The sequence below is a fragment of the Ahaetulla prasina genome, chromosome 2, assembly GCF_028640845.1.
Source record: "Ahaetulla prasina isolate Xishuangbanna chromosome 2, ASM2864084v1, whole genome shotgun sequence".
Lineage (NCBI taxonomy): Eukaryota > Metazoa > Chordata > Lepidosauria > Squamata > Colubridae > Ahaetulla > Ahaetulla prasina.
Window position 1 is genome coordinate 5152366 of NC_080540.1, and position 13256 is coordinate 5165621.

General features: G+C 43.6%; 1 protein-coding gene across 2 annotated transcripts; it reads left to right on the top strand.

Moving 5' to 3' along the window:
• Positions 1-647: 647 nt before the first annotated feature.
• Positions 648-9878, top strand: LOC131192786 (gastrula zinc finger protein XlCGF17.1-like). Of its 2 annotated transcripts, none has more exons than XM_058172304.1 (2): positions 648-749; positions 6127-9878. In XM_058172304.1, exon 2 carries the CDS (start codon positions 6453-6455, stop codon positions 7536-7538), a length of 1086 nt encoding a protein of 361 aa, XP_058028287.1. In that variant the 5' UTR covers positions 648-749; positions 6127-6452; the 3' UTR covers positions 7539-9878. The 2 variants fall into 2 exon arrangements, with proteins under 2 accessions (XP_058028287.1, XP_058028286.1); XM_058172303.1 differs by having other exon boundaries at positions 655-749; positions 6124-9878.
• Positions 9879-13256: the final 3378 nt, after the last annotated feature.

Sequence of the window (13256 nt, forward strand, 5' to 3'; positions counted from 1 at the left end):
GTCACAATATTGTATTGTGCTGCCTCTATGGGAACAAGCATGAGATCTGGGCTGCTCCCCCAAACTCTGTCGGGGGGGGGGAGGGTCTCTGGGGATTTGGAAATCAAAGAATGGGAGAAAACCCACCCATGCTCAGAGACCCTCACCCAATTTTCATTCTCACGATGGAGGGTCATCGTGTAACCTCTGTACCAATGGCTATTAGAGATCAGTGAAAGATCTGATGACAGCTAAACTAAAAGATCCTGGGAGCGAAAATAAATATTTATTATCTAGGTAGGAATACCAAAAAAAGGAAAAAAATACAAAAACAAAAGTAACTGAAGATTACTGGCACTTTGAAGGGAGATCCTCAAGAGAGAAACCTCAAAGGGGCTTCTCTGTGCCGGGCTTCATGCAACCTCACACAAACACACTGGAGCAGGAGGGGCAGCCCCGCTTCCACCGTGCAGGGGAACCGTCTTTCCATGGGCAGAGGAACCCTCGACACCGACGCCCATCGAGGGAACAGGGCAGGTTTCTTGACTGGGAGGGGAGACTGAGAGGGAGGGAGGGAGGGAGGGGAGAAGAGGCTGCTAAGGGGCGGGGCTGCAAGGAGGGGGCGGAGTCCCAGATGAGCGCAGGAGATCCGCCCACAGTTCTCTCCGCCCACTGCCTGGATCTCCGCTTCCCTCCGCGTGTCCCGCTTCGGCCGGTGAGGATCGGCGCTGGATCCCTCGGGAGAGCTTTCTGCATTACGCTCGCGTCAGGTGGGGTTGCTCTCCCTCCGGCTTCCAAGCCGCCCTTCCTCCCAGGAGATCTTCCCCCGTCAGGAGGAAGAGAGCTGCAGATCCCGCTCTTCGGCTTGCCGGGGTTTTCTCGGGGAGATCCGGTTCTGGTGTTGCCTGCAGGGAGTGAATCCCTGGGGGGGAGGGGCAAATAGTGGGGTGGATCTGCCCCCTCCTCGCCCGGCCAAGGCTCCCCGGGGGACTCTGGGTGGATCCGGGAAGGAGCTTTTGGGGAGGTTACTTTCAGAAGGTCTCTCTGTGGTCCGTTTGAACAGGAAGCCTCTGAACATCCGTTTCCCTCAAGTGCAGTTGCAAAAGTGGAGCAAACGGAGCTTTAAAAGGTGTTTTGAGATATGCCAGGTGGATTTAACACAGACTGACCTCCTTGCAATGGGGAGGCTGGGATGTGGCATCGCCTCCGTGGTGGATGTTTTTGAATCCACAAATTCTTAGGAAGTTTGGCGGCTCCTCTGTTGCATGGGCCCAGAGGCTGAAGGTGATTGGTAAGACTTTACAGCAAACAGTGTCCAGAATCAACAGCATAGAAAGTCTAGAATCAACAGCACTTTATTGAGCATCAAGTTTATATAGTTTCTCATTTCTCACCTAACATACGTGTTACTTCATTATTGGTTAATTAGTCTCCAAGGCACAATAATTGGTTAGCAATTACATCATTGGCTTTTCGTGTGAATCCGTGTTTATGCTAGAAAGCAAATGCAACAGTGTTTCAGGGCTACAACTTTGTTTCGTCCTGTATTCTTGTATATGCTGGGAACGCTGCTTAAATGAGCTTTGCCATCCAAGATAAGAGCGCTACCCGCATTCCAAAATGCATACATGATGAACAACAAAATGTTAGCCCTTCACAAACCCTTCACTACTCTCCTGAGCAGCTCCTGGAACAAGCTGATGGCCAGAAGGCTGCCTTGCGTGATTTTAAAACGCCTGTCCAAAGTAGCTTTGGTTCTGTGACATCCTCCTGGCTACTTTCCATCTCAACCAGTGGCAAACGTGGCTGACCAATAAGCAGCCAAGACACAGCAAAGACCTTCCGTTTCTTTTATTGCCATAAACGGGGAGAAGCTTTCAAAGTTGATTCTCTCCAAAGTTCATCATCTCAAATCAACCCCTTTATAAATTCCCTACACTGGCTGCCCATCTCTCCTCCTTCCCCATTGGCTGAGATACCATGAGGTTCCATTCTTGCCTACCATCTTCTACATATTTCCTGCTTCCCTCCCCAAACATGCTAAATCATACATGACATGTGAAGTTGAATGAGCAGACAATCTATGCAAGGTGGGTCAATATTCAGTTGTCTCTTGACTCTTTTAGCTTGTTTTCAAGTTCCTAGTTATTTTATCGATTATTTAAACCATAGGGGTTTTTCTCTTCTTCCGTTTTAGTTTTGTCTTTTCTGTTTTTCAGTTCGCTTTGTTTTACCTTTAAGCCAGCTATTTCCTCTTGCAGCTACTTCCTCTTATGATTTTAACTTCTGAAATTTAACTTTCACTTACTCCTATCAGTGTGGCATAGCCTCCTTGATGGATGTTTTAGAATCCACAAACTCTAAGGAAGTTTTGAGGCTGGTCTTGTGAGCAGCTCCCAGAAAAAGCTGATGGCCAGAAGGTTGCCTTGCGTGATTTTAAAATGCCTGTCCAAAGTAGCTTTGGGTCCCAGGAAGCCTGGAATCTTGGTGGCCCTGCAGCCTCCAAAAAGAGCAGGAAAGATGATCCCTTTTCTAATCTCCCTTGTCTTCCTTTGAGTTTTCCTATTCACAACTATGCATTGGTCCCTGTTGGACTTCATCCTGCTGGTTTCTTCCTTTTTGGCCCATCAAGATCTTCTTGAATCTCGATTCTATCTCCTGTTATTTTGTGTCCTCAACAAAGAATCCTATTTTTTTTCCTCCTTATATACCTTATGATTCTTAATGAATGTATCTTTTCTTTTATGTACACTGAGAGCATATGAACCAAGACAAATTCCTTGTGTGTCCAATCACACTTGGCCAATAAAAAATTCTATTCTATTCTATTCTATTCTGTTCTATTCTTTCATGGGGAAATGTTCTCTCGGCCCAAACTGGATCTTGGTTCATTGATTCCATTTTAGCTATGATTTGTGCAGATTGTTCCTCTTTAGGCTTTATCCCACAATGCACTTGGGGGTTTCAGTTTAGTAAGCTGAAATTCTTAGGCCTTCTCCTAAAGCTTAAATTTTAATTGAAATTCTCTGGATCCTTTATTGGGGATCCTTTATCTGCGGCTTCTCCTTCTGAAGCTATTCAGTGAGTCCCCCACGCCACCCCTTCAGAAACTGTAGGATCGAATTTATCCCAGGATTAAGCCATGTCACAGATTGTTGGTTTATCTATTTTTTCTTCTATTGCTTTCGGGGCCAGTTGGGATCACAAACAGGATCATTAATTTAAATTTTGAGAAGCTCTATGTAGCTTTATTTTCTCTGATCAGCAATGATCCTTTTCGGGGTACCTGTGCTGGCTCCCCTGGAGAAGGATGAAACGCCAAATCGGAGCCCTTTCCCCCTCCTCTTTTCCTGCCTGATCTTCTGGGATCCAGTCTCTTTTAGGGTGGCCTGGCTGAACTTCCCCTTCTAATATAGAAAGCTTTTTGGTTGGACCTGGTTGTGCTCAGGGCATCAGACAAGCAGCCTGGGATGGCCCAGGGAATCGGTCGGCCTCTCTCCCATCCGGGTAGGAAATGCAGAGGGAGGACCTTAATTCAGCCAGTCCTGTGTCTTGTGCTAAATTGGGGTTTGTGGAAGAAGCCAGATGTGGCCCCGGAGGGAAACTCTTGATGGAGAAGGCAGCAGCTGCTCTGTCCCCCTCCCTTCTTGCCCAAGGCAGGTGTGGCCCTTCCTACTGAAGGACCCCTGTGGGGCAGGTAGAGAGGAGGGGGCTACTAGACTGATAGCCAAGCCTATTTCCTCCAGCACTCACTGCTTCACCCACCCTCCATTTTTCCTTTGACATTACTGTACTTCATTGTGTGTCCCATGGCTTCTCATTTCATTACTTGGTACTGTTGTTTTTACACTTATATTCCTTTCTCCCTTTTTACTCTCATAAGACCCCTGGAGGAGCCCCTCGGTGAGATGGGTGGCAAATAAATTTAAACCGCAAATAAATAAATAGCACAAAGGAGGGTTGCATGGTCTTACCAAGAGGAAGAGACTGAGCTGTGAAACGGATCCATGCAGGGAGAGGAAACGTGTCATGAGAAAGTCAGGATCAACTAGTCATGATGGGATGGAGCTCATAAGTGGAATAATCAGAAAAAGCAAGAAAAGGGGAGAAGAAATGGGTTGTTTACACTAACCTCAACTCTCTTGCCTCTTCTTTGGCTTCTGTGATGCCTTAATCTTTTGGGTTGCCTGTAGATAGTCCTCGACTTATGACTACAAATGGAATTGGAATTTCACTTGTTTAGCAAAGTGGCCATTATGTGAGGTATCACATGATGTCTTTACTCAATTAGTCTAATGATTTCACTAGTCATTGAGTGGATGAAATCCCAGATAAGAAGCACGGCTTTGTCTCGGGGAAGGGGGGCCGAGGGCAGGGGAGGCCATCGGAGTCCCAGCACAGCGCTATTTGACTTGAGGGGGTCCTGGAGAAGCTTAGAGGAGCCTGGGACACCTTGCTTAGAGAATGGCAGAAGGCTGCAAAGGCCTTAATCCTGCCTGGGGGTTAAGGGCGCATTTCTGGGTGATAGTGAGCTGAAGTCCAGGCCTGGGATCAGTGGCAAATGGCTGAAGGCCCCAGGCCTCCACTTTTTTTTTTTAATGAAAAAGTTTTATTTTTACATTAATATCCAATAACATATTTAATGTACAGTCATATATAATTAGTCAAGCTTGTTCAGTCACCACCCCCTCCTTTTAACTCTCTTCCCTCTTCTACCTTCTTCTACTTTCCGCACCTTCCTCCCCTTCTCTTATCTACATCCTCTCCTCCCTCCACCCTACACCTTCCTTCTCCGTCTTCTACCCCTCTTTCTTCCTCTTCTCCTCTTTCCTCTTTCCTACCTCCTACTCTCTTCTCCTTTCTCCCTCCCCACCATTCTGAAATGGTAGCTGGGCAAACCCGACCTTACATTAATTATATTTATACATCTTCAATAATCCCTGTACATTAACCATCATTCCATTTTCTACCCTCGTCCCCCCTTAATTCCCCTCCCCTTTACCCCCACCCCCGCAAGACTTCCCAGAACAAAATGTGGGGTATCAAAACTAACAATCATAATCCAAAATAAATCTTAAATTATAATCTCTAGTCACTCCACACATCATCACACTCTCATTCCCCCCTCCTTTAAAAATATATCTAATACAAAACAATTCTTAAATTTACTCATATGCTATTTGATACTTTTTAATCTGATACTTATTTTGAATATAATCAATCCACATTTTCCATTCTAAAATATATTTTTCTTGTGTATAGTCTTTCAGATAAGCATAAATTTTTGCCATTTCTGCCAGATTTGATACTTTAAGTATTCATTCTTCAATTGTAGCTAGTTCTTCTTTCTTCCAATATTGAGCAATCAAAAGTCTTGCGGCTGTTATTAAGTTTAAAATCAGCTTAGTCTCTATAGCTGTAGAATCCATAATTATTCCTAGTAAAAAAACCTGTGGAGTAAACTTAATCTTCTTTTTCAGAATATTCTGCATAATCCACCATAATCCACCATCCAAAATGCTTTAACTTTTTTGCAAGTCCACCATATATGGTAATAAATGGCATCTTCACAATCACATCTCCAACATTTAGCCTGTACATTAGGATATATACATGACAACTTTTTGGGGTCCAAGTGCCATCTATAAAACATCTTATAAAAATTTTCTCTCATATTTTGCGCCTGTGTAAATTTAACATTCCTCACCCAAATTCTTTCCCAAGTTTTCAACATTATTGGTTGTTGAAAATTTTATGCCCACTTAATCATACAGTCCTTAACCAATTCAGTCTCAGAGTCTATTTCTACTAATACATTATACAACCTCTTAATATGCTGTTGGCCTCCACTTAAGGCACCATCATGGCATTTCTGCCCCATTGCAGGGCCCAGATGGGGCAACTGAAGCTTCTGGGAGCAGCTGCAGTTTTGTACCCCACTGCGTGGCCTGTGCTGGACTTCCAGGGTGTCCCCCACTTCCTTCAGGCACCCCTCCACTTCTTCCCTGGGTCTCCCTTTACTTAATGACCCCCAAAAAATCACTTAATGACCACAACAACATAAATGTTTTTCTCCTAGAGATTTTGTGACTCTACATTTCTGGAAATTCTCTTCTCTTCTCTGCTTCTGTTTCCTTCCAATAGCAGATAAAAGATTGCGACCAGATTTACCTGCAAGTCAACCTGTCAACAGAGAGTAGAAAAATCAGTGCAAGACAGCAGTCACCAGAAAGGATGGAGCCTGGGAAACTCTTGGATCCCGCATCAGACACAAGCAACAGTCCGGAAAACCACCAAAAACCTCATGAATGCTCAGAGTGTGGGAAATCTTTTGCTCGCAGGTCCCTCCTTTTGACCCACTGGAAGGTCCATGTGGGAAGTGGATCCAGTAAAGATCATGAGGGTGAGAAAGACGCCAAAGATTTCAGAAGCTCCTCAAGACGAAAACCCTATAAATGTGCTGAATGTGACTTATGCTTTGCTCGAAAGTCAGACCTTCTTACACATCAGAAAATCCACACTGGAGAGAAACCTTATCAATGTCTGGAATGTGGGACATTTTTCGTGAAAAAACCACTCTCAGAAACCACAAGAGAATTCACACAGGGGAGAAACCTTACAACTGTTGGGAATGTGGGAAGAGCTTTTCTCGGAACTCAAGTCTTTGGGCCCATGAGAAGGTTCATGCAGGAATCAAATCTTACAAGTGCTTTGAGTGTGGGAAATGTTTCATACAGAGTTCAAGTCTTCGGAAACATCAGAAAACACACACAGGGGAGAAAAACGAAAAGTGCCTCGAATGTGGGAAATGTTTTACCAAGAAATCATCCCTGGTGCGACATCAAAAACTTCACACTGGAGAGAAACCCTATGAATGCCCAGAATGTGAGAAGCGATTTATATATTCCTATGAACTTCGGAGACACCAGAAGTGGCACAAAGAGGAGAAACCCCATGAATGTGGGGAGTGTGGGAAAAGTTTTTTTTCCTCAGGAGATTTTCAGGTTCATCAGAGAATCCACACAGGGGAGAAACCCTACAAATGTGAGGAGTGCGGGAAATGCTTCTCCCAAAAAGCAAACCTTGGAACCCATCAGAGGCTCCACACAGGAGAGAAGCCATACAGCTGCGTAGAATGTGGGAAATGTTTCACTCAAAAGGGAGACCTTTGGAGACATCATAAAACCCACACAGGAGAGAAGCCATTCACCTGCATAGAATGTGGAAAATGTTTCACTCATAAGGGAGATCTTTCGACACATCATAGAACCCACACAGGGGAGAAGCCACATCAATGCTATGAATGTGGAAGATTTTATCGTACCACATCGGCCCTTAGAAGTCATGTGAAAACTCACACAGGGGAAAAAAACTACAAATGCTTAGATTGTGGGAAAGCATTTGCCCTTTCATTTCACCTCAGAAATCACAGCCGAATCCATACAGGAGAGAAGCCCCATAAATGCTCAGAGTGCGATAAAAGCTTTTCTCAAAAAAAGTCTCTTTTGAAGCATCAGCAAATCCACACTGGAGGAAAAAAACAAATGCCTGGAGAGTGAGAAATGTTTTGTACTTCACACCCACACCCAACATCAACAAATTTCACACACAGTGACGGAAGAGAAATCCTACAATGGTTTAGTGTGGGGAAAATGTTTTTCGTAGTCAAATAATCTTAAATGTCCATCTGAGTGTGCACAGTGGGGCAAAAGGCCATAAACATCGGCAGTGTGAGCAGGTTCACAAAGCAGCAGCACTAGTAACACAACACAAGAATAACTCTTGATGTCTTGAATAACACAAGAGAAAAACATTTCAGGTGTTGGGGAAGCACAGGTAGACCTTGACTTATGATCACAATCATGAACGGATTTTGCACTCGTAAGTTGTTGTAGATGCCAGTTAAGACTCGGGGTGCATTGCAGGCCCTTATCTGCCGTGGGAGCTCTCGTATTCACATGGAAGAGACCCCAAGAGACAGGAGATAGGATTAAAAAGTAAAACTTTTAAGCTTTCATGGAAGTTTTGTTCCCATGGGAACTGTGTCTTCTGATTGAACAACCTTAAGAAAATTATTTGCACTGCCCTATGGCAGATTCTGAATTTCTCTGGGGTGCACTTTTCCCACATGGATCACCCCAGATTTTCTAGCCTCCAAACCCCCTGAAAGAAGGTCTTGCAGTCCCCGCATCTCGCGGGTTCCTCTTGAGGACAATTGAATAATGGCACGGGACCGGGATACTTACGGGACCACCTGCTGCCGCCAGTTACCTCCCATCGTCCGGTGCGTCCAGTCCGCTCCCACAGGGAGGGCCTCCTTAGGGTGCCGTCGGCCAACCAATGTCGGCTGGCGGCCCCCAGGGGAAGAGCGTTCTCTGTGGGGGCTCCGGCCTTGTGGAACGATTTGCCGGTGGGACTCCGTCTTCTCCCTGATCTTCGGACCTTTAAGCGCGAGCTCAAGACCTTCTTTTTTCACCAAGCGGGGCTGGCCTGATTGATTTTAATATTGTGGGTTTTTAGTGGGCTTTTAAATCGGGGTTTTATTCTATTTTTGTAATTTTCTTAATTAATATTTTTAACCTACAGCGATTGAATTAGATTTTTAAACTGGATATTGTATTTTAAATTTTTGGATTATTGGTGTTTTATCTGCTGTACACCGCCCTCAGTCTTCGGAGAAGGGTGGTATAAAAATTTGAAAAATAAATAAATAAATAAATAAATAAATAAATTTTTCCTGGGCGAGAAAGAGAAGAGGAAGGGTGAAGAGGAAGTCAAACCAAATCTTTCTTGATGATTTAACCAAAAATAATTCTTCTTTTTTTTTACCTCATTTCTGGGTATCTAAATAAAGAGTTATTATTTCAGGTAATGTTTAATAGGTTTCAATTTTGTTACTATTATTTGGTAATGTTTAATTTTTATGAGGAGAATTTGGAAAGGGGGATTATATACTTAATGTCATTAAGTTCTTTTGTTAATATTTGCTGCATATTTCTTGGTCAGGAGGGAGAGCTGAAGATTTAGAGATATGTTTGTAGGAAATGGGATCAGGTATAGAATGAAGACGCACCTGGTTGTAATTGAAGAGACACGGGTGGGTTCTACTTACCTTTACTACTGGTTTGCAACTGGAGTGGCGGTGCACTCTTGCTTCGCTCACGTGTGCATGCGCAGAAGCTTCTGCACATGCACAGATTGTCTATGATGACATCCGGGTCGGTGGACGGAGCCTCCCGCCAGGTTTACTACCGGTTCACAAGAATCGGACCGAACCGGGAGCAACCCACCACTTGAGAGACAGTGATATCACACACTCAGGATTCATTGGGAGCACAGGTTACTTAGCACATACGTGACTTTGAACTATGCAAAATTTGGTTTAGTGTGAGTTGTAAATGGATACCAGGTTGCCCTTCATGTGACCCAAAATTCAGTTAATGTCAGGATTTTATAGGTGCAATTAAGGCTACTGTGTGTATTGTTATGGTTTTAACCAAAAATTTCTTTTTTAAAGTATATTTTCTTCATTACTGTGATGTTTCATTATTATTCATATATCATGTTATATTAAACATTTTTCTTGCCTATTTGTGGCCAATTACTCTATTTTTCATCTCTTCAAATAGTCTAAGTCGAATTCAATGTTTTTGTGGGATTTACTAATCGCACTAATAGAGATCTACCTTAATTCCTCAGGAGCCCTTAATCCTGGTTTATTCTCTCCTTCTCCTCCATCCTCCATGAAATGGCATCTCCTCCCCAGCTGAATGCAGCACAATGTTTTCCTCGCTGTTTTACTTGGGAAGTGGACTTTTCTCCCTTGATCCCATAGAAATCTCCTTTGTGACATCATTGCTGATGTGCTCAGAAGCTGGGATCAGCTGGACTCCTATTGGCTACTTCAGGAGGGCTTCTGGCATCTCTTTGTCCCCTCCAAGCACAAGGGCTGCTTCATGCCAGTACCAGAGGGAAGTATGGACTTCCTGTTGTACCCCTCCATGACTCAACCTAAATCTCCCTTTGCGATTTAGCGGCCTCCTGTGAGCCCCTTGATCCGGACACCTGGTTCCCCAGAGGCGCCTTGTACCCGGATGCTCCTCAAGTCTGATGGAGGTTCTTTCTCTTTATGGATTTTAAGGCTCTTTGGGAAGAAGGTCCAATTCTGGGATACATGGAAGGTCAACTGAAGAGAAGGAAAAAGGGGCCGTTCTGGCATTTCATGCTGCTAATTCCTACACACACACACACACACACACACACACCCCATGTGGGGGTCTCTGCTGTCTTCCCTTCTCAGCTGAAGTGGGAGAGGCTGAGTTTGGGTTGGTCCCTCCTTTCAGCCAACAGCTCATCAGCTCATCACCTGGAAGACAGAGGCAGCCATGGAGGTTCACTACAGGCAGCCATCAACCTGCAACCATTTTAAGTTATGACAGAGGCTGCCCACAAAAGGTACTTTAGGATTGCGATCCATAACGGGCAAACAACCATAAATTGAAGATCACCTGTATGCATTTATTTTTTATTTATTATCGAATTTAGAAACCACCTATATCACCCAGAGAGCGAATGATTTGCCGTGTTGGGAAGACATCTGTTTCGTTCTATGTCCACCTTTCTTGTATAACACAGTAGGGGGGGGGCTCACAACCAAAGTAAAACCAAACCCAAGAGAACCAAAAAAACTGGCATCTGAAACACACACACAAACACACACCACAATTGCTAATCCTGCATTCCCAGCCTTCCCCTGTCCCAGAAAATGGGGGTGGGGGGGAAGAGCCTTCTACAGCTTTCTAGAAGACTTTGTGGCTGAGGATGAAGAGGGAAAGTTTCTTTTTCTTACTTTCTTTTTCCTTACTATTTATTTTGGAGAGATTTTTTTCCCGTTTTTTCATATTGTCTTTCATATGTTGAAACACACACAATCACACACACTATATTCACAGACGTACATAGTTGTATTCAATGGTGGGATTCAAGTAATTTAACAACCAGTTCTCTGCCCTAATGATTTCTTCCAACAACCAGTTTGCCAAACTGCTCAGAAAGTTAACAACCGGTTCTCCCGAAGTGGTGCGAACTGGCTGAATCCCACCACTGGTTGTATTGAGTCTCTTTGTTTGATCTGTGAATATAATCCTTAATAAAAGTATTGTTCAAAATAATCAAGAAGAGTGTTTTTAGAGCTTGGACGGAGTCAGGGCAGCTGTCAGATGGTGCCATACTCTGCAGTCAAAGTCCTGCTGCTTTCTAGCTTTATATGTGTTTCTCTTTAAAACAGCCGCCATCTTGATTCTTTTGGCTCCATCCTCTCTCGCTGGACACTTCCGACTTTGGGATTGAATTCAAAGGAGTAGATTTGCCATTAACTTTAGGAAAAATGTCTTGGTGATTCGGATGGACCCCTGTTCTTAAGGGCAGATGATAGGTGGCTGCCTAAATGTGATTAATGGGACCCCACCTCACTTAGGACACAGAGGGCATTCGGAAAGTATTCAGACCCCTTGACTTTTGTCCATTTTCTTATGCTGCAGCCTGATTCTGCAGTTACTGAAATTCATTTTTTTCCTCATTAATCTACACTCAGTACCCCATAATGAGAAACAATAACCGAATTTTAGAAATGTCTGCAAATTTATTTAAAAAAAGAAAAAAACTGAAATAAGACATTGGCATAAGTATTCAGAGCCTTCATTCAGTTACTTTGTTGAAGCACCTCTGGCAGCAGTTACAGCCTCAAATCTTTTTGGGTAAGAAGTGACAAGCTTTGCACACCTGGATCGGGGGATTTTCTGCCATTCTTCCTTGCAAATCCTCTCAAGCTCAGTCAGGTTGGATGGTGACCATCCGTGGAGAGCCATTTTCTGGTCCCTCCAGAGATGGGAAGGGAGATGTGTGGGAGAGGTTCACTGCAGGGGTGAAATCCAGCAGGTTCTGACACGTTCTGGAGAACCAGTAGTGGAAATTTTGAGCAGCTCGGAGAACCGGTAGAGGAAATTTTGAAATAGAATAGAATAGAATAGAATTTTTTTTTTATTGGCCAAGTGTGATTGGATACACAAGGAATTTGTCTTGGTGCTGTAAGGAAATAGATATACTGAAATACTAGAATTAGTAGAAACTTGCTACTTGTTTCCTGCAACATATATGTATGAGATATGATGTCTTCATATAGCTGCATGCTGTAAATATTTGTTTCTTGTGAGACAAACATATATATTATGCCCTTTATAGTTATAACACAAATATGCCACATTGACTAATTTCCTGGACTGTTATTGGGGTCTCTTGTGAAGTATCTGGCATTTGTCAAACTATATGTCCCACCATATGATCAGAGCCTTATAATCTCCCCATCCTGCTTAAGAAGGTATCTCATCTTTGATCTTTTGAGTTCCCTCCACTCCAGGGGGCTAAATAGCCAAGTGTGAACACAAAGAAGATGATCAGGAAGAGATAATGCTGATGATGCTAATTAAGAGGCTCTACCTACCCCGTTTCAGGGGATATACAAACCAAATTCCAGGGATACACAAATCAAAGATGCCAGAATTGGAGGTTTATGACGTCCCTAAAGAATATAAAAGGGATTCGGATTCCCTCTCTTGTTTTTAGTTCTTCCCTGCATGTATCTTGTATGTGTTTGGAACAGCTAACCATTTAAGTTTGATGAAGATTGAATGCTATTTTACTCAAGCCTCTGTTTCTTGTTTGGCATTTATGAGCTTAAACATATTATTATTGGACCTTACAGTGCATACGCTCTCAGTGTACATAAAAGAAAAGATACGTTCATCAAGAATTCTAAGGTGTAACACTTAACGATAGTCATAGGGTACAAATAAGCAATCAGGAAACAGTCGATATCAATATAAATCGTAAGGATAGAACCAGCAAATACCACCTGTCTGGCCCCAGTGTGGTGGGAATGGCGATTTTGCGGTATCCTTCCCCTGCCATGCCCACAAGGCACACCCACCAAGCCACGCCCCTCCCACCAAGCCACACCCACAGAACCGGTAGTAAAATTTGGATTTCACCACTAGTTCACTGCCTTGACTTATTTGTAAAAATAATAAAGGTGGATATAAGTAACTAAAAATGAAATCGTTTCTATTTCGCAGTGGCTTGGCAATGTTTCCAGGCTTGTTTCCCTGTTGTATTGTGTTGCCTCTATGGGAACAAGCACAACATCTGAGCTGCTCCCCCAAACTCTCTTCTTTCCTGTCTTGGGGCTTCTAGCGATTAGCAAAGGAATGTGAGAAGACCCA